The sequence below is a fragment of the Hyla sarda genome, chromosome 2 (genome assembly GCF_029499605.1).
Source record: "Hyla sarda isolate aHylSar1 chromosome 2, aHylSar1.hap1, whole genome shotgun sequence".
Classification (NCBI taxonomy): domain Eukaryota; kingdom Metazoa; phylum Chordata; class Amphibia; order Anura; family Hylidae; genus Hyla; species Hyla sarda.
Window position 1 is genome coordinate 463,997,081 of NC_079190.1, and position 26,496 is coordinate 464,023,576.

The 26,496-nt window shown below is 41.3% G+C and overlaps 1 protein-coding gene across 6 annotated transcripts in view; it reads left to right on the forward strand.

The window, feature by feature from the left end:
- The window catches only part of NCAM2 (neural cell adhesion molecule 2), a 501,839-nt gene that overhangs the window by 272,714 nt on the left and 202,629 nt on the right, over positions 1 to 26,496 (forward strand). For 5 of the 6 annotated variants that reach the window (XM_056559430.1, XM_056559431.1, XM_056559433.1 and 2 more), the window contains exons 4-5: positions 1,137 to 1,280; positions 15,762 to 15,899. In XM_056559430.1, coding sequence (XP_056415405.1) covers positions 1,137 to 1,280; positions 15,762 to 15,899 — 282 coding nt within the window. Of the gene's footprint in view, positions 1 to 1,136; positions 1,293 to 15,761; positions 15,900 to 26,496 lie in introns of those variants that run through there. The other variant, XM_056559435.1, reaches the window with a different exon arrangement.

The window sequence follows — 26,496 nt, forward strand, 5'->3', positions numbered from 1 at the left end:
CCTATCCCATCCTCCTATCTCGACCTCCTATCCCAACCTCCTATCCCGTATTCCTATCCCGTCCTCCTATCTCGACCTCCTATCCTGTCCTCATATCCCGACCGCCTATCTCGACCTCCTATCCCATCCTCAAATCCCACCCTCATATCCCGACCTCCTAACTCAACCTCCTATCCCCACCTCATATCCCGACCCGTAATATGTGCACCAGGTATTGAATATCTCCAGCCGTACAGAAGTTATGTGGGAACATACATTTCCCATAGATTTTCATGGGACTTTAAACAAAAACCCTGACCCTCACAAATGGGGGTGGTTAAGGGTTAAATTAGCTATCCTATATTTTAAGTGGACATAAGTAACATGTGACCAAGTATTATCGAAATATCTCCAGCTGTTTGTAAGTTATGCAGTAACGTTTTTGTGGAACATACATCCATACATAAATACATACACACACACACACACGCATTGAGTTTTATATATATATATATATATATATATATATATATATATATATATATATATATAGATTTATAGATAAGACATCCCAAAAAAACAACAACAAAAATTTTTTTTAAGAACAACATAAAACACAGACAAAAATGTCACAAAAAAAATGTGGTGTTTGAAATCCCCCTTAACTAAGAGCAGCAGAGATGGAAGACACCAACGCTGGAGCAACAGAGAGGTATTGGTAAGGTAAGTACAGTAGAATCATTTTATTTTCCTATTTTAGTCTATTTTAAAATCCTTTTGTTCTGCATTATATGACATTTGCTGTGATTATAAAAGCTTCTAACACTCCTTATCCAGCTCTGGGTACAGAGGGCAATACATATGGCAACATACTGTATTTATGAATAGGCTATTGATTGTATGTATTTATTTATTTATTTATGTATTTGTTTGTTTGTTTATATATTTATTTTTAAGAGCTTATTTGTGTATCTTTTTACAGGTTCTCACAGTTTACATTTCATTTTTTTTCTCTTGTTATAAAATCCACAAAAGCATAACAAATATTAAAGTTGAAACAATTACTGTGTATTCAATGATTTTACTAATATTGTTGCAAATATAAATCACTTCCTTGCATGTAAAGTAAAATAATATTTAATTTCTCATTACCTTAGAGAAACTTTCATTTGAAGAGGTCAGATCACCACAGGAATTCCGAAAAGGAGAAGATGCAGAAGTTGTTTGCCATGTCAGCAGCTCACCCGCTCCAATGGTCAGATGGTTGACTAACGGTGAAGATGTAACAGACATTGATGACAGTTAGTATTTTGGTAACGTTTTAAGTTATGTTTTTCACAAGAGGTTTTTGTCATTATTTTATAACCTGAAAAATATCACCAGCAATTGACTGTTACTTACTTTTTTTTCCCTTTAGATTTATGAAAATATGTTATCTTTTTTTTTACCCTTAGAAAAAAGTTTAAAATTTAGTCTTCAGATGTGCCCCTCCCTTTTTTTTTGCTAAGCATATCCTGAGAAAAATGGTGCAAAAGCCAATTGTAATTTGTTGCTCATAGTACCCTATCTTGAAAAACATGTACCTGCAACATATGCCTTCAACATTTTCATACATCAGCCAGCCATCATACATAAGCCTCCCATGTTAAAACAAAGAATATAGTTAACACACACACACACACACACACATATATATATATATATATATATATATATATATATATATATATGTGATGGATGTTCCTGACAGATACCATCCATGAGCCATCAGTCACCCATAGGTTTGCCTGTAGAAATGACTGAATTGGTTTGGCACAAATTGATTTAATTCTTAATTCAGACAACCCTCTAGAAAGGACAGACACTACTACTAACCCCTCATAGGTGTATATATTATGCATTGTGTATCATGCTTCATACTGTAATGTTGACACTATTGCTACTACTATTATTATTACTAGTGGTAATTTACTTCTACTACTAATAGCCTTAAACAGCTGCACATTTCCTGCCTTGTCCATCATGTCCATCATGTTCCATACTATACTGCTGCTGCTACTACTACTAATACTACTACTACTATTACTACTACTACTGCTACTACTTCTACTAACCTATCATAGCTGTACATTTTATGCATTGTGTATCATGCTTCATGCTGTAAAGCTATCACTACTACAACTACTACTACTGGTACTTCTATTACTAGTCCTACACTACACATTTCTTTCCTTGTCCACTAAGGACCATACTGTACTGCTAGTACTACTAGTACTACTATTACTACTACTGCAACTACTACTACTACTCCTGCAACTACTACTACTACTCCTGCAACTACTACTACTGCAACTACTACAACTACTACTACTACTACTGCCCCTTTAAAGCCACACATATCTACCTTGTCCCTTATCTTGTATGCTTTACCACTACTACTTAATACTATTATTAATACTGGTAGCATCTCCTGTATTGTGTATCATGCTTTATGCTGTAATGCTATTACTTCTACTACTACTGCTACTTCTAGCACTAGCCATACACAGAAGCACATCTCTTTCCTTGTCCATTTTATTCCATTCTTTACTACTATTACTATTCCTACACAGTCGCAAATCTCCTGGCTTGTCCATCATGTTCCTTACTGTACTGATGCTGCTGAGAAACCTGTTCTGCACAGTACAAATATAAAAATCTTTAAAGGGGTACTCTTTCTATGAACTGATTATCTAGGTGTTCTTGCAAAAACAGCCCCAAGGATGGCACATCCACCACTGCTAGTCATGCTCTGTTCTTTTGCAGACAAGCACTCTTTGGATGTGCTCTGAAGCAAACTGCGCACACGTGGAGCAACCTGCACTGGTTATAATTACATGCTGCATAGTTGAAATTATTACAGATCTGGGACTTATCCAGATACTTGATAGGTCTCCCTTGCTTATCTGAGAGTCAGATTTTTTTTGACTGTGTGGCAGATGTGGACGTCCACTGGATTGCTTCTTAGGAAGCGTTATTAATACTGCTGCACCACTCCATAGTGTGTGCTATAGACTGGCAATGGGCGCACACCAGGGCTTTTAAACCTGCAAAATGATTGCAGAAAATGTCAGTATCAATTAATGCCCAATTCACGGAGTAACTGAATTTAGCCAGAGCTGCTGCTGCCTTCGCCGAGAATGACTTGTGATAGTCATAAAACGAGTGGCCACCGTACTTATGCGAGAGTTCTGTGACTTCATATAAGTATATGTCTAACTCCTCCCTTCTCTCCGGTTTCACTGAGCAAATAATATCCCTGTAAATAGCATAGGCCATGCTGAACTCTGCGAGAGATAATTTGCGACTAAGTCCAACATCCTTAGCCTTGAGGATTACGGACACTTCACCACAAGCTATGGTTTTGCTTTCAGTTACGTCATGGGTGGCAATGGGAAGAGACACTAAATTAACGTCCTTACCGTCAAGCATGTCCTTCTTGAGATTGGCCAGGATAAAGGGGGCTGGAGCAACATTGAGGATAACGGCATTGAGTTCCATTGACGTAACTGAAAGTTGTAGTTGGAAAGACGGAGCGACCTATATCGGAGGGGTAGCAGCCCGGTTGTCTAAGTTCTCCAACCTAGTGGAGAGAGAATTAACGAGAGTATGTAACTGCATGATGGACGTGTGCAGTGTTTGCAGGAATACTTCCCCTGAGCTTGCGCCCGCCTGGTCACTAGGACCTACTTGCTCGGTGACTAACAAGCGATACAGTTCGGCTTTATGGGATGTGGCCGGAAACGGAATTCCTCTGCGCACAAGTTCGGATGTCAGTTTTGGTATGGTCCAACTACGCAGGGAAAGAATACTGCCTTGTTCCGAAGTTCTGGCAGTGTTATCCAGAATGGAGCCATTATCCTCGATATCGGATGCGTGAGACATTCCTAATAACAAAAATAGTAGTTTCACTGCGTGATCAGCTAACCTATTTCTCATAAGAGTCAACCAAACCTTACAACATTCTGCTACAAACCAGACTAAAAACATTCACTTATGATATAACTTACCTCTGGCATCTCAACCTCAAATAGAAACTAGACAAGAGTTGCTGCCAACCAACAGCTGAGTCAGCACTGAAACAGAACCCGCCTGATGCATGTTGAGGTCTGAAGACATGACAGACCTTCTGAATTAACGTGACTTGGTGCTATTAGAAGAATCATACTCACAATTGTGACAAGTGTGGCTTAACGTGCAACAACGTGATAATGCCCGAAGATGTGTTGGGCAAACTGCCCTAAATGTTTGTACCCATAGACGTGAAGGCTAATAAACATGACATAAAACATGACTACCTGTTCCCTAGGAGATCTCAAGCTGATGTCCTAAAAACAAACATATTATAACTCCTGTGAACTTCACACTTGCTGGCATTCTTAATTGTTAACCCAGTCCTGAACCTTCCCATAATTCGACTGATGAGTAATGCGTGTAGATGATGGTACAAGGGGATCTGTGGCAAACTGTAGGACGCTCTGTACTATGCTATTTGCAACTCCTACCCTGCGTGACAACAAATGACCAAATGACTAACAAAACTTTACCAACCTCGCAACCCACTACCTGAGACTAAGCACCTGATGCTAAGAAAGCCGTCAACCACTGTAAATGCTCTGAAACGATGTTCCCAAGATAGACTGACTGTCGGATTTCTAGCCTAATACCTCTGGACCTGCAACAACCAAGTACATACTATTTACACTAATGTTGCCTGAAAGCGATTCAGGTCGCTTCATGACCTATACGAATTACCCAAAGATGTGATTGGTAAAGATTGATGTTGCGATGATCACTGAGACTATCGCATTGCACCGAAGTACCCAGCCAAACAATAAAACCGATTACCTGCCGTAGGATTAATCCTCGTGTCACTTCTGTATGATGTATCTGAACAGAACGACCACTCGCTGGGCAACAACTGATTTGTCTGGGACTAAAACAGAACAAGATCAATCATATTGCATCAAAGACTTAGGTCTATACTGACAACACCTACCTGAACTTATGAATGCCCTGCTAAGGCACCCTGTGGTGCTCGTCACTGTATGCCTGAACCCTGGTATGTAGTGCTGATCAACCCTCAAATATGCCTATGGCCAAGAGATATGACTTAAAGGGGTATTCCAGGCCAAAACTTTTTTTTATATATCAACTGGCTCCGGAAAGTTAAACAGATTTGTAAATTACTTCTATTAAAAAATCTTAATCCTTCCAATAGTCATTAGCTTCTGAAGTTGAGTTGTTGTTTTCTGTCTAACTGCTCTCTGATGACTCACGTCCCGGGAGCTGTGCTGTTCCTATGGGGATATTCTCCCATCATGCACAGCTCCCGAGACGTGACATCATCATTGAGCAGTTAGACAGAAAACTTCAGAAGCTAATAACTATTGGAAGGATTAAGATTTTTTAATAGAAGTAATTTACAAATCTGTTTAACTTTCCAGAGCCAGTCGATATATATAAAAAAAGGTTTTGCCTGGAATACCCCTTTAATCCTTCCAATAGTTATCAGCTTCTGAAGTTGAGTTGTTGTTTTCTGTCTAACTACTCTCTGATGACTCACGTCCCGGGAGCTGTGCTGTTCCTATGGGGATATTCTCCCATCGTGCACAGCTCCCGGGACGTGAAATCATCATTGAGCAGTTAGACAGAAAACTTCAGAAGCTAATAACTATTGGAAGGATTAAGATTTTTTAATAGAAGTAATTTACAAATCTGTTTAACCTTCCGGAGCCAGTTGATATATATATATATATATATATATATATATATATATATATATATATATATATATATATATATATAAACTTTTGCCTGGAATACCCCTTTAATCAGAATATGGTGTCTGGTGGAAAACACATAAATATGGAGGATTGAAACCATAACTGAAGAGCGAATTACATAAAATGCTGACCACAGAATATTTGACTCAATAGCTGATGAATGTACGTACTACATGACAAGAAAAAATACTATGTATGAGTAGAATACCAATGAATGGATGTATGAATATTAACAACTTTTGCCCAACACAATTTCCAGGAACCACCTAAACAATACATTATCAGGGTGCTACCTTATACACCATGCATAATTCATGTACCTGGCCCCATACTACAACTACCACACCGGAGGCTGGAATATGCCGTGACAGAGGCAACGAGATTTAATACATTCTATGCCCCTATGGCGTGTTGACCTGGAATGTGCGGAACTCCGCGTAACATCCCTGACCCAACACAACTCCGTAAAACTGCTGTGCTGTGGACGTGTTTATTTAATTAACAATTATATATATATATATATATATATATATATATATTTTTTTTTTTTGTCATGACGTATCCAACACAACCACGAATCCTGAACCCGTTAATGACAAACCCATTATGAGGGTTCTGCTAATACACGTAAACGTGATACCCAAACTAGAAACGTGAATGCCTGTAAGCATCATGAATAGCAACCTAAACTAAATGCGAACAAACCCCCCTTTTTTTAATTTTATATATATTGTGGCAGTGTGGCAAGGAAAAGGTGTATTTCCCTTGCTATCTCTGCAGAATGCTCCACCTGTGGCCTGATTAATGAGGTATCAGGAAGGGAAAGTGTGTTTAAAAGGAAAAGAAACAGAATAGTTGGGGCTCTCCCTGGGTAACAGCATGTCGCTGTAGGGGGAGACACACGGACCCTGTTGAGGAAACACACAGCGAACTGTGAGCGGTCCAAGAAGTGAAGAAGTGGTGTGAACTGTGAGTAACAGGTTGCAGGGACACATGTTTTATGCTGGCTGAGGGTAGCTCACCAGATAGTAGTCAGGGCATGCTGATATGTGTAGTCAGTGACCAGACGGTCTAGGACTTTGGTTTGTTCCTGAGTTATGTTTTGTTTTACCTGCAACCTGTCTAAATAAAGCTGGCAAGGTGCCAGGCTTGCATGAATAACCGTTCTCTGCGGGTTTATTGAGTGGAAACGTGTCCCGTGGCAGTGTCCAGGACGATCCCGGAGCTAATCCCCAAGTGGAATCCTTACAATATATATATATATATATATATATATATATATATATGTGTTTTTTTTTTTTTACAAAAATGGCTAAAAAAAATACCTGCGAGTAGGGGCTCATAACGCCCATGCTCATCTACATGTCTATACACTTATGTACACATGTCTTATATACCCATGTATCCACATCTACACATATACTTTCCCCCCTGTGAAATACAAGACATTACTCTACCCCTCTCGATGCTCAGCCGATACCTGAGAAAGGAGAAGTCAAAACTCTAACCCATCTGAACTTTCCTGGGTTATATCACATGCTCATAACAACTGCCGGATGAGACCAGACCTATGAATGTCCGTGCCCAACTGACCAAGTGCGGTCATCCTCAAATAGCTGACGACTTCTGTGTGACAGGGGGATCAACACCACTGGGTGTGCTATGAACACAGATTTTCAGGGAGAGTAACGGCGATCTCCCTTATCATAAACCCTCCAGTTCATCACAACAGGAGTCGAGGGGTACAGACTAGGTGCCCCAAACCCCAGTACAAAAACCGGGGTCTCAGCCAGTCCAGAGGCAGAAATCCCGTGGCGACCGCACAGATCTGCATATAAACGTGCTGGAACTGTACCGCCGTTGCCCGGGACACCGCCTCTCACCCCATGATAGACACTTTATACCAGTATAAACCACATCTGATGCAGCCAGCCCAGCCAAATGTAGTGCAGTGACCTCAGCAGGCACCGCGACCATGACAGCGAGACCCGCGAACAATACTGCGCGGGTTGACATCATGGTGCGGGCGGTCACTATGGAGGAGGATAGAATGAGGCTGTCCCCCAGGAGCGCAGACAGGGTATACTTACAACTCTACTCGTAGGGAACAGGTACTGCCGCGTGTTCTTAAAGGGAAACCCTGCCCCTCCCACAAATACAGGCTAATAGATCAGCCTTCTCATATATATTATATGCTTTCCTTTATATTGGAAGAAAAACTTCTAAACACCACCTTTAGTTTTTATCCTGAGGCGTTGTATATAGTAGAAAGATTTATTTAACACTAATCCAGTGCTCTCCAGGGCTCTCACTACTCCAGTGCAATGAGTAGCCCACGTAGATCATTGATTTGAGATTTGTTAGATACTTTACGTGTCCATGCATGATGCTCCATTGACTCACAGTATGGACATGCATGTGTAAGTTAAAAGTCATATACACATACATAAATGCCAGCAAATCTAAAGTAGAACGTGTCAGCGATTTCACTAGTAAAACAAATGGAAGCAATTTGAGGAGTTCTGAAGAACCAATTTTAATGCTTCATTATTTCGACCTTTGGGCTTGAAATGTAATTGATGACCTTTACCAATAATTTAGCGGAGTCCTGAGTTGCCATTTTTAGAATCAAGTTCACTAAATCACAATCTTTTGCTAGATGTTTTGTGCAGGCAGACCTGCAGGAAAATGTCAGCCGCATTATCAGTCCTGCATTTTAATGCCTCAGGCCACTGTATAAATGTGAAGAGTTTTTATGGTCCTGTATATGGTATAATAAATAAGAAGTGGAGGCACGACAACAGAATACAGTCCTATTTGTCAAACTGCTTGAAGTAAAGCTTGTTCTGGTCTACTGTAGTTAAACAGATGTATGGGTAGTTGAGAAAAAACACTAAGTTATACCAAAAGGAGATGAAGATGTATTAGAAAAGTATAAGTGTGGTAAACCTTAAATAATAGTTTGTGCCTATGCAGATGCATAACTAGCTCTAGGGCCCAATGCAAATTTAAAAACCACGTTTGCTTCCTTTACACCCCCTATAGCTATACCAATGCACCTTTGGATTTAAAGAGGTACTCCAGTGGAAAACCTTTTTTATTTTATTTTTTTTATTTTTTATTTTTCAAAATGAGTTGGTGCCAGAAAATTTGAAAATTAAACAGATTTGAAAATTACTTCTATTAAGCAATCTTAATCCTTCCAGTACTTATCAACTGCTGTATGTTCCACAGGAAGTTGTACTTCTTTCTAGAGTTCTTTCCAGTCTGACCACAGTGCTCTCTGCTGAAACCTCTGTCCATGTCAGGAACTGTCCAGAGTACAAGCAAATCCCCATAGCAAACCTCTTCTGCCTTGGACAGTTCATGATACGGACAGAGGTGTCAGCAGAGAGCAAAGTAATCAGACTTAAAAGAACTTTAAAAAGAAATACAACTTTCTCTGTAGTATACAGCAGCTGATAAGTACTGGAAGTAATTTACAAATCTTTTCCTCTGGAATACCCCTTTAAAGAAAAGCAAAATATGGAATGAGTCAGTTTGCCTTAAAGGAAACATTTTAGATCTTGACCACCTAGAACCCTGTTGTGGTTCGTGGCTCTGGGGTAGAATTGGATCTGGCTCCAAAGGTTATACAACCAGTTAAATATCTGCAGACCATGCATCTGAGACACAAAATGGCTGCCACCGTGTGGTCTTGTGAATGCAATATATTCATAGACCAGGTGCATAGACACTTAGCTGTGCAGTATTACCAGAGACCAAATGCATTCATAAACACCCCACAGACCAACCTATTTTAGAAAATTTCAAAGAGTTATATCCTAATATCCAATGCACAAATTAACACTACACATCCAAATACTGGCAGAAATTAAGATGTTTAATACACAATTGAAAACTAAAACACACTCCAACTAAGAGAGAGAAAATAGAAAAGATAGCTAGAAACTTACATCTGCAGTGTAAGTAAACACATATACAACAATTATAGTAGAAACACTATCTGTTGGCTAGTTGGGTTGATTTTCCTTAAAAAAAAAAAAAAAAATTAAAAAAAAAAAAAAAAAAAAAAAAATATATATATATATATATATATATATATATATATATATATATATATCACAAAGAATATAATATTGAAATACTTAGCTTCGGGGAACCTTTCACAGCAAGTATGATGAACAAATGCCAGGCATGGGGCAAGGCTGCAGTCCTTTGTTTCAGTGTTCAGGACCAACAGGAAGTTGAAAGGAAAGGTGTCACACCAGGAAGTTGAATGGAAAGGTGTGTTGGTATGCAGCCCAGGAAGAGAAAGAGAGAGCTTGGCCCCTTTCGATGGGCTTTTATTATGTTTTCTCCGTCCCTTAGCCCACCCACAGGTGGTCTTTGTTTAATGTTACAAAAGGCCCCTGTAAGCATGCCTTGGAGACCCCTCTATAAAGATGACCCTCCATCTTGCCTTTTGTCTAAACTCCATGCGTTTTTTCTGGTCCAGGAACACAAATATAGCAGATAAAATGTATGTCATTTACATATCAATAACAAACCCCTCTCCCCCTTTTCCACCTTTTCCAGAAGTTACATTTTTCCCAGTTGCTTTATCAAAAATTTGCAGATAATCATCTCTAAAAAAAACTTTATTATAATATGTCATTAGAAAATGACCTAGTGTTTAAATTAAGTTTTTGTGTTCACAGTTCACACAGAAAATGTGCTGGAATATTTATTTTTACGTGCACATTTTTAGCCATAACTGACAAAAATTTAGGTGCAAAAAATTAGATTTGCTAATTACATATGAAAATGTGCCCATAAAATATGCCATGGCATTTTACAAGCCTTTTTGTGATGTTTCTAATTTTCCATTTCACTGTCTATAATTAAAAATGATCTTTTATTAAAAATAATATATCTGAGAAAATAATTCACAGCTCAATCATGATCTATGAATTATGGTTAAAAGAACAAAAATATCAATAATTGCAATTCCCATTTCCCTGTTCTTTTAAGTCAGTAGAGCTAGGAAGTAACCTTTACAATACGGTAAAATATTAATAAAATATAATAATATATTATTATCAATGCCACCTTAGTCAGGTATGAATAAAAGAATATCAATGATACATTTATCAGTTTTATCAGTAACTACATTATAGTAGAACAACAAATTAAATCACAGAAGTCAGTTCAGATATATATATATATATATATATATATATATATATATATATATATATATATGCAAAGTCCAGAAATCACAGCACTGACAGGGGTAGAGGATCTTCATAAACTGGTTTCTTTATTCACCCCAAAAAGTAACTTTTTGGGGTGAATAAAGAAACCAGTTTATGAAGATCCTAGACCTGTCGGTGCTGTGATTTATGGACTTTGCAAATACTAATACTAGGCTGGCTGCCCGGGTTTTTCACATCCACGGAGGTTGGTCCCCGGTGCTGTCTCACGCCAATTCTTGTATATATATATGTATATATATATATATATATATATATATATATATATATTGATCTAAAAAGAGAATATAATACAAAATTATATAAAATGTGAAAAACAATAGATATATGAAAATGAGAGTCGCATAGTAGTATACACTCTGCCCACTTCTAACTAACATCAGTATCTCTGGTAGGTTTTAAGTGGTTTAAAATTTTGCTACTAAGCTTAAACTAAGTTTGGGCTTCCTGTTCTGACCACGATGATAAAGAGGAAGCTGCTGAAAAGTGATCTGTTCATAATTACAATTAAAGGTGACACCATTTTCAAAGAAAAGACAATAGGAGGTCTCGATTAGCTGACACCGTGGCCGGAGGGTCCCTTCCTGCTTCTGGGCCATCCGATCTTCTTTCTGCTTATCCAGGCTGCTTTGGCAGGCTTGAGAATAAGAGCCCGGATAACACTGATCAATGCTAAGCCTATGGTCACATTCACAATGTAAAAACCAACCTAACATCCCTTTAACCCGATAACGACCACGGACGAGTATAGACGTCCAGGTTGGCGGCCGTTCCCGCACCTGGACGTCTATACTCGTCCATTATTCTTGTGGGTGCTGCCCAGTGCACCCACAAGATCGCGGCAGGGACTCGGCTGTATCACACAGCCGGGACCCTGCTGCACTGCCAGGACCGAAGTAAACTTCGGTCCTGGCAGTTTTAACCCTTACAGCCACGGTTGGAAGTGACCGCGGGCTGTAAGTGTTATGACAGAGGGAGGGAGCTCCCTCTGTCTCCTCTGCAGCACCCCGCATTGCAATCACGGGGTGCTGTGTGTGGCCGCGGCTGGCAGTTTAACCCTTACAGCCATGGTCAGAAGTGACTGTGCGCTGTAAGGAGTTCTGACAGAGGGAGGGGGCTCCCTCTGTCTCTCCTGCTGCAACCCTACAAAGACCCCCAGGTCTGCCCTGGGTATTGCCTGAAAGGACGTGCCAGAGGCACATCCTGATATACTGCCTGCTAGTGAAAACTGGCAGGCAGCATATAACTGCAATGCTTTGGAATACTAAGTATTCCAAAGCATTAAAAAGTGTAAAAATAAATAAATAAATAAAATAAAAGTGTAAAAATAAATAAAAATGTAAAACATATATATATATATATATATATATATATATATATATGTATATTAAAAATACATTTTTTAAATGAATCTAATAAAAAAATGCATAATGTGTAGGATCGCATTGGCGGACATCCGCAGCATGTAATTTGCTGCGGATGTACACCATGTGATCCTACACATTATGCAGCAGTCACGGTAATGAGCTCCCTGCTGCGGCTGGGTAGCTTTGTGTGTCCACTCATAGCAGCGGATTTCCCCCCAGCAGTCATGAGCGGACGCTACCCAGCCGCAGCAGTGATGGATATATTCGCCATGAGCGGGTGCTTATTCCTACAACATGGCGGATATATCAATCAGGAGCCTTAACTGTCACAGACAGACGCGTTATACTGCTAGCCGACCAAGGACCAATCAGAGAGGTCCCTGGTCCAGCCAATAACTTGTAGGGGTGCGGTATATAAATGGGGTCACTTTTGGGGGTGGGGGTACTGTTCTGCCCTGAAAGCCAAATGGCGCTCCTCTCCTTCTGAGTCCTACCATGCGGCCAAGGAACCATATATGGCCAAAGCAGGGGTATTTCCGAACATGAGACAAGCAGCTAAATAAAATATAGGGTGCATTTCTTTCAATATCAGAAGTGATGTACAAAAAATATGCCCCCCAAATGATGCATTTGTGAAAAATTGCAAATTTCGAATTTTTAACACTGACTTTGTAATAATTCCTGCCAAAAAACGATGGTGTTAAAATACTCACTGTACCCCCTAGCGAATACCTTGAGGGGTCTAGTTTTTAAAATGGGGTCATTTGGGTGGTTGTTCCTATGTTCTACTACCTTTTAATTTCTGCAAACCTTGCATAGCACATAAAAAAAGATGTACTTTTCAAATTTTCAAAATTTTCAAAATTTTCAAAATTTCAAGTTAAATTGTTAGGCTTCTAACTAATTTAAAATGTTAATTAAAAACAAAAAAAATGACGTCAACATAAAGTAGACATCTGAAAGTATAAATTTCATAAACTATTTGGTCAGTATGTATAAATATATGCAACCTATTAGTGTTAAAATAGCAAAAAATCTAAATTTTTTGTAAAAATTTCATGATTTTTTACATTGTTAAAAAAAACTACAAATGATATCTGCTTACTTTTACTATGTACATGAAGAACAACTTGTGACAAAAAAAATGTCAGAATTATCGTGATTGGCAAAACATTACCAGAGTTATTCTCTAATAAAGACAGACATCCCCGATTTGAAAAAACAGGCCTGGTCTTTCAGGGGCGTACAGGTTTATCTGCATTGGTCCTTAAGGGGTTAAAGTTAATCCAAATTAAAAAGGGGCTTTTGGTTTCATACCTCTCATCAATTGGTCCTCAAGTCACCTAAGCATTCAAAGAATGTAGCTTGGATTTGTTAAGCCTTTCTGAGTAAAATATATTTTATTTTCCCAATATAGGTTTATACATTCTTGAAATCTACCAATGAATCCCAAGTTAGAAAGCCTGCTATAAGACAAATCTTCTATGACCATTATAGTATTTCCATCTCTGGGGGAGGGGGGAGTATAGTATTGATTCTCATTAGAGAGACCTAGTGGTTTATGGAGATTTTTTTTTTTTTAAACTTCATAGGCATTAAAAAAGTATGCAAATGGGTTCCCTTAAGGAAGAGAACTGTCTAATACCAAGCAAACCAAAGGCTCCTCTAGAAAGAAGAGCTACTATCTTCTAGACAGTGGTTTTAAAGTTTTTGCTTCTTATCAGTGTACTCTAGTTCCCTATGAATACAACACAGAGTTAGGAGGGGGAGGTGATGATACTTAAAAAAGAGAACCAATGCTGTATGGGAACTTAGAGTCATTTTCTATTCCGAATGTATCTCTAAATTTAAAGGGGTACTCCACTAGCCAGCATTCGAAAGTAAATGTTCTGTTTTCACGCTGCAGGGGTTGGCCACGCCCCTTGTGACATCATGACCATGCCCCCTCAATTTAAGTCTATGGGAGGGACCCTCACGCCCCCTCCCATAGACTTGCATTGAGGAGGCATGGTCATGATGTCACGAGGGGCGTTGCCAACCCCCGCAGTGCAAAAACAGCGTTCGGAACATTTACTTCTGAACGCTGACCAGTGGAGTACCCCTTTAATACCCATCCTGATATGTATGGTTTTATATTTTTAGCTATTCATAACAACATGAGTTTGTGGCACTCTGTTACTAAGTTACTACCACTTTCTATGAGTGGACACTCCCATAGAGTGATTGTTGCATAAATAAAACCTTTAGAGTATTCTGATAACATGTTAGGATATTGTGTTTAATGAGAAATTGGAATCCTTAAAGAAAGATATATGCAAATGAGAATAAGAACCCAGCAGGGCTATGTCTACAGCATCACTCTAGTCACCAAATATTTTGATCTGTATTGATGAAGACCATAAACCTTAAAACAGCTGTCGGTGAATGGGGTACTCTTCCTTTTGAGTAGTCTCAAGTTTGGCTATTATAAAATAGCTTCCTTCCTTCTGGAACAGAGCAAGTTTACTATACAGTTCTGTATAATAGACAGTTTTGTAACTATAGGGGATGCAAAGGAAGTGGCTCAATGGCCTCTCTGCCTGATAAGAGGACTACAGATTACATTTTGCCTAGGGGACTTAACTTTCTGCTTCATAGATGAAGATAATAGCTTTTTAAAAATCTTTAAAAAAGAAACAAATAAATCCTCTCATAATTGGTACATTTTCCTTTTTTTCCGCCAGAAAGTAATGTCATTATTTTTCCTAGATAATAAATCACTTTGCGGGAGATTTATCAAAACCTGTTCAGAGGAAAAGCTGCTGAGTTGCCCATAGCAACCAATCAGATTGCTTCTTTCAGTATTCAGAGGCCTTTTAAAAAATGAAAGAAGCGATCTGATTGGTTGTTATGGGCAACTCATTAACTTTTCCTCTGGACAGGTTTTGATAAATCTCCTCCTTTGTCTTTTGTTTATTGCGACCATTTATCCTATCGTTGACAATGTTAATATATGTAAAAAAAAACTATAATAATGTCTCTTAATCACAACTTTATTATGATTTTGTGCAAAACCAGAGTCTTTCTTCATAAGTTGAACAATCTATGGGGTAATAATGGAGGTAAAATATTGCTTTTTTTTCCCTTCCTCGGCATACACTGTAGTCTTTCTTGGCGCAGACACGAGAAATATTAAACTTTGAAAATTACATTTTACTTTCAAATTGGGCAATGCATTTTTCATGAAATGTCTGATAGTGTTAGAGCAAAACTATTTAGAAATAGGAATCAGTAGCGCCACATCTTCCTCCAGTTAATTTCTTCCTGACCCCTGTTTACTTCTTGCTCTTTTTCAGGTCGATTTGCGATGTTAGCCAACAATAATCTACAGATTATGAACATCAGTAAAAAAGATGAAGGCATTTACAGATGTGAGGGGCGAGTGGAGGTTAGAGGAGAAATTGATTTCCGAGATATCTTTGTCATTGTGAATGGTGAGAAAAAATTGATACATAATATTCTTATAACTGTGTTCTTTCCATGTACTAGCCAACTATACTGTTAACACTTATTTATCAGGTTTTAACTTCTGAAATACTGTAAGTAAAGATTCATCTAACACTGAATAATCTGGGAAGTCTACTAATCTAGCACTGGATAGGAAAATTTTGTGGATATATTATAATCCCAGGACTAAATAGAAACATTCTCTAATTTGAATGGTTTGCCATACAATAATATTGGAAAATTTACTAAAAATTTCTAAAACTTATTGCAAATTTAGACCACTAAATAACTCATGTTGATACATTTAGACAGTCTAGTCTAAGTGTAGATCACCTATCAGTTGGCTTCTTTTGTGCTAGAATTTTGAACCAAAGTTATTGCACATGGCCTTGTACATCAGTCATGTAGAGCAGGGAGGGGTGGTGGAGGGAGGAGGCATGCATGCAGTTTAGTCCGGCCTCTATGACTTTAAAGTTTATTAGAAAAAAACAAAAACATAATTTTATAACTCTGAAAGCAGCCATGTATGCAGCTCCAAGCATGATATACAGCTGATAGATTCCCTTTAAGTAGCAGTGCCAAGATGGAAATGCATATGTAGTTATGGTTCTGTCTCTGGACATGCCATTGCTTATTCTAAACTTGCACAACAAAGGATCATAGCAGCACGTCCACATAGCAAAGAAGTGAGGCTTTATTTTAACACCACAGTGCCATAGTAGCGATGTTTCGACCGTCTCTAATGGTCTTTGTCAACCTGTGGTGTTGAAATAAAGCCTCACTTCTTTGCTATATGGGCGTACTGCTATGATCTTTTGTTGTGGATGTAATACAGGCTTGTGGACTGGAGACTTGCATAGCTGGCACTGTACACTAACCTCACTTCTGATGTGCTGCTCCTCCTCCTCTACTTCTGTTGTTCTAAACTTGAAGGAATTCCTGGTGTGTTGAGGTTTCAGCTTCTTCGCTGCTTGTCAGGGGGGCAGGCTCTATGGCAGTCTCCTCCTCTAACAGGCAGGAGTGTTATCAGTGTTGTTTACTTGCTGTTATATTTTGACTTGTATTATTTATTATAGGCTGTGGGGAGGGTTACAAGTCGCTTCTAGGGGCATAGAGATAAAACAGGAATGGACTGTATATGCCAAGAGAAGCAAAGTCATGTGGTGCAGCCCTATGTACCACCTACAATCCAGACTCCAAACCTGCAGACTACCCAGTTTACCTGCTGCATGTACGGTGATGTTGTGGGTTTGATGCTTGTGTTGAGGATCAAAAACAGCTTCTGCTGACTGATCCTGTTGATCTGAATTGATCAGTCAATAAAGATTTTCAAGTAGACAGACAAAATAAAGTGTTTTTTTTGTGTGGGCTACCATAGTTGAGGTAAATGCACAGGACTGAAAAGTAATGCTGACATGAGCAACCCCAGCTAATTTTTTTGAACAGGAGGTGATGCAGTAATTACCTCTCTCCCCTCCACCTGGTTAGCATTTTATACAGTAGTATATAGTGACTGTACCACATGGGTTTGCATGCTGGAATCTTTGGGTCCTGTGGATTTACCCTGACCATGGCTGCCATATAGTGGCTTCACTTCATCTAGAAATCTTTGGATTGTGTTGTGGTTGCCCATGGCAGTGACGTCTCCTATTGTGTGTTTTTGTGTACCCTAGAACTAGTATGCTAGTAACTAGTTGTTTTTTTTTCCTTTTTATGGCAGTGTATTACAAATGTTAAGTTTTAGTTAGCTCTATTTTAGTGACAGACTACAGACATACCAAGACTGTGAGGGTAATACCAAACTGTAACTTGGAAATCAGATTTAGACACGTGAGTAGATAGCAGAAACATAAAAAGTTCTGTTTAAAAAAAAAACTGTATGTGTGTATATATATATATATATATATATATATATATATATATATATATATATATATTATTCAGGTAAATAGAGGATGTGATGTTAGACAGTTGCTAGTGTATTGTGACACTGAAAACATAATGCCACGAGAAGAGACAATTAACTCGGTGTCATCATCATAGAGATGGTACTAAAAACCCAAAACTGCTAATACTTTGTCCAATGGTTACTGGCTAAGGCAGTATTCCCCAACCAGGGGGCCTCTAGCTGTTGCAAAACTACAACTTCCAGCATGCCCAGACAGAAGCTGTAGTTTTGCAACAGCTGTACATACACTGGTAGGAACACAATGCTCTAGCCACTATTGGACAAAGTATTAGCAGTTTAGTACCAACTCTATGCTAACGAGAAAATAATGAGAGGACCTAGGACTGATCTTTGAGGAATTCCAATAGCGAAGGAAGAGAAGAAAATATAGAGAAGGCAAATGATTTACTTAAAGGGGTACTTCACTGAAAACATTATTATTATTTTTTTAATCAACTGGTGCCTGAAAGTTAAACAGATTTGTAAATTACTTCTATTTAAAAATCTTAACCCTTACAGTACTTATCAGCTGTTGTATGTTCCAGAGGAAGTTATTTTCCTTTTGAATTGCCCTAGAGCTAGTAATGCAAGGGAGTAATTCCAGGGGAGTACCCATTTAAGTGGTCAGAGAGGTAGATAGAGAACAAGCATGCTTTACAATTAAAAGTGCCCAGGACGCCATTATAAACATAACATATTCTTTACTCACCTTTGGCTGATCCCCTGACAGTGCTGCTCTGATGGTGTCAGTTTCTGCTGTCAGTGCTTCCTCTTCTCCGTCCTGTAACCCCTGAAATGCATGAAGTAGGTCACCATTGTAGTCAGTGGTTGGCTGAGTAGACATTTCATATGTCCAACAATTGAAGGCAGAGAAAAAGAACGCTGCACTCACCCACTGTAGCAGATAAAATCCTTCTTTATTTCAGGACATCAAACACGGTGCAAGGAAATAGTGAGCAGGGAGTGAGAGACACCGCTCTCAGTGCAGGGGGCGTACCACTAGACAACTAGTTTCGCGTCATAGGCCGACGCTTCTTCCGGTCAACAGGTACCTGTTGACCGGAAGAAGCGTTGGCCTATGACGAGAAACTAGTTCCTTGCACCGTGTTTGATGTCCTGAAATAAAGAAGGATTTTATCTGCTACAGTGGGTGAGTGCAGCGTTCTTTTTCTCTGCCTTCAATTGTTGGATTATTGAACTTGTGCCTTTGTTCATAACGCTAGCAACCCCACCGACATTTTCAAGGGAAGGCACATCTTTAGTTTACTGTTGCACGGGACCTGCATACACGATATATTGTCAGAATCAGTTGCAGTGCCTAATCACCTCTTTCTACATTAGTATATGACATTTCATATGTGTTGAGGCAGAGAAGAGCAAATTCTGACAGTAGGACTAGCATTCTTGGAACAGCATCAGCGGGGGATCAGCAAGGTGAGTAAATTTTTTTTAGTTATTTTTTTTTTTATATATTAATTTTTTTATTTCATACTGGCCCCCTAGGCACTTTTAACCTCTTAAGGATGCAGGGCGTACCTGTATGCCCTGCGCCCCGGTCCCGGGTATATAACGCGGGGTCGCGGTGGGTTGGTCCCAGCGGCTCATGATAGCCGGGACCCTGGGCTAATAGCCTGTGGCACCAATCATTGTGCCACGCACTATTAACCCTTTAGAGGCATCTAAAATGAAAGTAAAAGCTTCCCAGCAGCTCAGTCGGGCTGATCGGAACTATCGTGATAAAATCCGGATGTCCCAATCATCTAGCACGTGAGCGGAGGTCCCCTCACCTGTCTCCGTCGCGTCTGATAGGCGATTGATTGATTGCGATTGATTGCTCCAAGCCTGAGATTCAGCAATCGACCACCTATAACACTGATAAATGCAAATGAACATGGTTTTGCAATGAACAGTGTAAAATAGGGGATAAGATGTCTAGGGGCGGAGTACTCCTTTAACGACCTTTGGATAGGGGATAAGATGTCTAGGGGCGGAGTACCCCTTTAACGACCACTGACGTAAATGAACATCCTGGTTTGTCGGGAATCCCCGCACCAAGGCGTACATTTACGTCCTGTGTATGACCGTTCCAATGCTCGCATTATACAAGGCAGGTTCCGGCTGCTAGTATCAGCCAGGGACCCGCCGGTAATGGGCAACATCCGCGATTAACCCTTCAGATGCCGTGATCAATACAGATCACGGCATCTGCGGCTGTGCGGTACTTTGAATGGATGATCGGATCGCCCACAGCGCTGCCGCGGCGATCTGATCATCCAGCATGGTGGGCGGGGGTCTCCTCACCTGGCTCTGGCCGTCTCCCGGGGTCTTCTGCTCTGGTCTGAGATCGAGCAGACCAGAGCAGAAAATAATACTCATCAGTGCTATGTCCTTTACATAGCACTGAACAGTATTAGCAATCAAAGGATTGCTATAGATAGTCCCCTATGGGGACATAAAAAGTGTAAAAAAAAAGTTGAACATTTTAAAAATAAAAAGTAAAAAAAAAAGTGAAAAGTTTCCTCCCCCAATAAAAATGAAAATTGTCTGTTTTTCCCATTTTACCCCAAAAAGCGTATTTTAAAAAAAACCAAAAAACATATTTGGTATTTCCGCGTGCGTAAATGTCCTTAATATCAAAATATAATGTTAATTATCCTGTATGGTGAATGGCGTAGACGTAAAAAAAAAAAAAAAAAAGTCCAAAAAGGCTTTTTTTGTCACATTTTATTTTTTAAAAATTAATAAAAAATGATCTAAAAGTTTTGTATATGCAAATGTGGTATTGATAAAAAGTACAGATGACTGCACAAAAGATTAGCCCTCATACTGCCCTATATATGGAAAAATGAAAAAGTTATAGGTGGTCAAAATAGGGCGATTTTAGATTACTGGTTTTGTACAAAGTTTTCGATTTTTTTTTAAGCGGTACAAAAATATAAAAGTATCTAGCCATGGGTATCATTTTAATTGTATTGACCCACAGAATAAAGAACATATGTCATTTTCACCGTAAAGTGTATAGTGTGAAAACAAAACCCTCCAAAATGTGCAAAATTGTGGTTTTCTGTTACGCCGAGCGCTCCGGGTCCCCGTTCCTCCCCGGAGCGCTCGCCTCATCCCCGTTGCTGCAGCGCCCCGGTCAGATCCACTGACCGGGTGCGCTGCGGTCCCGCCTCCTGCCGGGATGCGATTCGCGATGCGGGTGGCGCCCGCTCGCGATGCGCACCCCGGTCCCCGTACCTGACTCGCTCTCCGTCGGTCCTGTCCCGGCGCGCGCGGCCCCGCTCCCTAGGGCGCGCGCGCGCCGGGTCTCTGCAATTTAAAGGGCCAGTGCACCAATGTTGGTGCCTGGTCCAATCTTCCCAATTACCAATTAGTGTGATCACCTGTGTACTTCCCTATATTACCTCACTTCCCCTGCACTCCCTGGCCGGATCTTGTTGCCTTAGTGCCTAGTGAAAGCGTTCCCTTGTCTGTTCCTAGCCCGTGTTCCTGACCTCCTGCCGTTGCCCCTGACTACGATCCTTGCTGCCTGCCTCGACCTTCTGCTACGTCCGACCTTGCTTCTGCCTACTCCCTTGTACCTCGCCTATCTTCAGCATCTTCAGCAGTCAGAGAGGTGAGCCGTTGCTAGTGGATACGACCTGGTCACTACCGCCGCAGCAAGACCATCCCGCTTTGCGGCGGGCTCTGGTGAAAACCTGTAGTGGCTTAGAACCGGTCCACTAGCGCGGCCCTCGCCATCCCTCTCTGGCACAGAGGATCCACTACCTGCCAGCCGGCATCGTGACAGTAGATCCGGCCCTGGATCCCGCTGAAGTTCCTCTGCCAGTTGTCGCTGACCTCCCTACGCTGGTCGCCCAGCAAGCTCGTCAGATCGCCCAGCAGTCGCAACAGATAGCGCAACGAGATCAACAGCTGGCATACTTGACCTCCGAGGCACTGCGTATTCAGTCACAGATACAGCAGCTGCAGCCGCAGATACAGCAACAGCTACAGCTGCAACTACCTTCTCCGCCGCCGGCTCCTGCAACTCCTCCGCAGCAACCGGCCGTTCCTAACCCCTGCTTGTCCCTGCCGGACAAATTTGGCGTAAAGATCGCCCAACGAGATCAACAGCTGGCATACTTGATCTCCGAGACACAGCGTCTTCAGTCACAGTTACAGCAGCTGCTGCCGCAGATACAGCAACTTCAGTCACAGCTACAGCTGCAACAACCATCTCCTCCGCCGGCTCCTGCAACTCCTCCGCAGCAACCGGCCGTTCCTAACCCCTGCTTGTCCCTGCCGGACAAGTTTGATGGGGACCGCAATGATTCTGCCACAGCCACAGTCCAGTCCTTCTTCGCTGAGGTCCGTGGTGTCTTCGAGGAGCCTGCCCGAGCTTCTTCTGCCGAGATTGCCCTGCTGAACCTGGAACAGGGTGTTTCTTCCATTGGCGAGTACGCCATTCAGTTCCGTGCTCTTGCTTACGAGTTGTCCTGGAATAGTGAGGTTCTCTGCGCGACCTTTAAAAAAGGCCTATCCAGCAACATTAAAGATGTTCTGGCCGCACGAGAGACTCCTGCTGACCTACATGAACTCATTCATCTTGCCACTCGCATTGACATGCGTTCTTCCGGATGGCGTCTGGAGCTCCGCCTGGATATGGACTTTGTTCGCACGAAGCGTTTTTTCTCCCCGGCTCCTCTCTCCTCTGGTCCTCTGCAATCCGTTCCTGTGCTTCCCGCCGCGGAGGCTATGCAAGTTGACCGGTCTCGCTTGACACCTCAAGAGAGGACACGACGCCGCATGGAGAATCTTTGCCTGTACTATGCCGGTACCGAACACTTCCTGAAGGATTGTCCTATCCGTCCTCCCCGCCTGGAAAGACGTACGCTGACTCCGCACAAAGGTGACACAGTTCTTGATGTCAACTCTGCTTCTCCACGCCTTACTGTGCCTGTGCGGATATCTGCCTCTACCTTCTCCTTCTCTACTATGGTCTCCTTGGATTCCGGATCTGCAGGAAAATTTTTTTTGGCCTCTCTTATCAACAGGTTCTACGTCCCTGTGACCAGTCTCGCCAGACCCCTCTACATCTATTGTATTAACAATAAAAGATTGGACTGTCTCATGCGTTTCCGCACAGAACCCCTCCTAATGTGCATCGGACCTCATCACGGAAAAATTGACTTTTTTTTCCTCAGGTTCTTTGGCCCCAAGAAGAGGGGGAGACCCAAGGGGGGGGTACTGTTACGCCGAGCGCTCCGGGTCCCCGTTCCTCCCCGGAGCGCTCGCCTCATCCCCGTTGCTGCAGCGCCCCGGTCAGATCCACTGACCGGGTGCGCTGCGGTCCCGCCTCCTGCCGGGATGCGATTCGCGATGCGGGTGGCGCCCGCTCGCGATGCGCACCCCGGTCCCCGTACCTGACTCGCTCTCCGTCGGTCCTGTCCCGGCGCGCGCGGCCCCGCTCCCTAGGGCGCGCGCGCGCCGGGTCTCTGCAATTTAAAGGGCCAGTGCACCAATGTTGGTGCCTGGTCCAATCTTCCCAATTACCAATTAGTGTGATCACCTGTGTACTTCCCTATATTACCTCACTTCCCCTGCACTCCCTGGCCGGATCTTGTTGCCTTAGTGCCTAGTGAAAACGTTCCCTTGTCTGTTCCTAGCCCGTGTTCCTGACCTCCTGCCGTTGCCCCTGACTACGATCCTTGCTGCCTGCCTCGACCTTCTGCTACGTCCGACCTTGCTTCTGCCTACTCCCTTGTACCTCGCCTATCTTCAGCATCTTCAGCAGTCAGAGAGGTGAGCCGTTGCTAGTGGATACGACCTGGTCACTACCGCCGCAGCAAGACCATCCCGCTTTGCGGCGGGCTCTGGTGAAAACCTGTAGTGGCTTAGAACCGGTCCACTAGCGCGGCCCTCGCCATCCCTCTCTGGCACAGAGGATCCACTACCTGCCAGCCGGCATCGTGACATTTTCATTAAAATTTCCTCCCTAAAAATAATTTTTTGGGTTCGCTGTACATTTTATGGTAAAATGAGAGGTTTCGTTACAAAGAACAATTGGTCACGCAAAAAATAAGCCCTGATATGGGTCTGTAGATGGAAATATAAAGGAGTTATGGATTTTAAAAGGCGAGGAGGAAAAAACAAAAACGCAAAAAATAAAATTGGCCTGGTCCTTAAGGTTAAAATGGGCTTGGTCCTTAAGGGGTTAAGAGTTTCACAGCCTGATTGGGACAGGAGATAAAAGGGATTTACAGTATCTATAAGTTGCTGGGAGTTGATGTAATGCCGAATTCTGAATTTGTTGGGTGGTAGGGGGCTTTCGAACCTGAGTTAAAGGGTTTGAGCCCACTGCAGTTATAGAAAGGCATATTGGTAGTTAGTAAAAAGATAACTGGCAAAGTCAGATTCAGGTCTGAAAAGTCACCTAAAAATATTTCGGCTATTATTAACAATCTTACATGAATATATTTTCAGAAATATATCCTTTTCTACGCAGTAAATTTTTTTCGGTAAAAATTACACCCTTTTCTTTATTCTGTAGGTTCATACGATTAAAATGATTCCCTATTATATATAGGTTTGATTTTGATGTACGTCTGGAAAAAATCATAACTACATGCAGGAAAATATATATGTTTAAAATTGTAATCTTCTGACCCCTATAACTTAAAATTTTTCCGCGTACGGGGCGGTATGAAGGCTAATTTTTTTGTGCCGTGATCATAAATTTTTAGAGAAACCATTTTTTAATTGATTGGACTTTTTGATTGCTTTTTAAAAAAAATTTTCATGATATAAAAAGTGACCAAAACTACGCTGATATATTTTTATAATTCGGACATTTCAGCACGTGGCAATACCACCGATGTTTATTTTTATTTACACAGGTTTTTTTTTTATATGGAAAAGGGGGGTGATTCAAACTTTTATTAGGGAATGGGTTAAATGATCTTTATTAACTTTTTTTTCCACTTTTCTTTTCAATGTTATAGCCTTCATAGGGGGCTACAACACTGCACTAACTGATCTTTTACATTGATCAATGGTTTCTCATAGAAACCATTGATCAATGATTCTGCCGCTTGACTGCTCCTGCCTTGATCTAAGGCACTGAGCAGTCATTCGGCGATCGGACACCAGGAGGCAGATAAGGGGACCCTCCTCGTGTCCTACAGCTTTTCGAGATGCCTCTATTTCACCACGGCGGTCCCGAACAGCTGAGCTAGCCGAGGGTAGTTTAGTTTCACTTTAGCCGCGGCGATCAACTTTGAACATTGCGTCTAAAGGGTTAATAGCGAGCTTCACCACGATCAGTGCCATGCGCTATTAGCCACAGGTCCCGTTGTTAGAAGCCGGGCCCGACCCACTATGACGCAGGGCCATGGTGAGGCCCCGCTTTATAGAAAGGGAGTGGACTCAGGGCGTTCAGGTACGCCCTGTGTCCTTAAGGGGTTAAAAGGAATTTGTCAGCTATATATCACTCAGAGCTGCATACATGGACAAATAGCTAATAGGGAGATAACTATTTTTAAAAGTATAAAATTACGTTTTCCATCTAAGCTAGCGGTGGTGCTGAGCATCTGTACCTTCTATAACACAAAGATACCTGTGCATTAGCGATGGCTGTTTGCAGAGTTACAAAATGATGTGTTTCTTATAAAGAGATGCAATACTGAGCTGCAGCATGCATTTCTCCCATCCACCACCTCTCTTTGCCTTGTATTATTGATGCACAGGGTTTTCTTGAAGCATGATAAACGCATTGCAGCTCAGCACAACCTTTATGACAATTGAGCTTAGAAGGAAAACATCATTTTATAACTTACCTATTGGACACGTGTCATGTGTTCTGTCTCCCAGCTATTTGTCCTCATCTGCAGCTCTGAACATGATATATAGATGACAGATTCCCTTTAAGTGAGTACAAGGAATTAGGGTGTTCTCATGGATCAAAAGCATTTGAGTTTGCATTATTTATCCACTTCTAGACCTAAAGCCATTGCATACATGTCAGAACATTTTAGATTTAACAAAGTGAATTTTAATCATTTTTACAGCAATGTCTACAAATTTCGTTATAAATGCCTTGCTGCATGATTGATTTACAAGGCTCAATGCTGGAAGCCAAACCCTGTACATCAATCATGATGGGCAGGGAGGGATGGGGAAGGGAGGAGGCATGCAAACTGTAGCTCAGCATGACCTTTAGGACACCTTAGCTTAGAAGGAAAACATAATTTTATAACTTAGCTATGAGGCAAGTATCATTTGTTTTGTCTCCCAGCTATCTGTCCACATCTGCAGCTCTGAGCATGATATAGAGTGTAGGCCTGGTGCATGTATTTTTGCCACCCTACGCAAAAGCTAATTTTGCTGCCCCCTGACCCTGCCCATTGGCTCTGCCTTTGACATGTCTCACCTTACTACTGGGGTGACACAGTGTAACAAACCCCCTCCTTATGTAATCTCCTTACTACTAAGGTGACATACTGTAACAAACTTCCTCCTCATGTTATCACCTTACTACTGGAGTGGCAGGGTTTAACTGGATGGGTGGGTTGGTGCTTCAGATGCTGGCTAACTTGCTTCAGGCAGAGTGGCGTCCCCATCAAGAGTGCGCTGTAGGCAGCTGCCTATTTTGC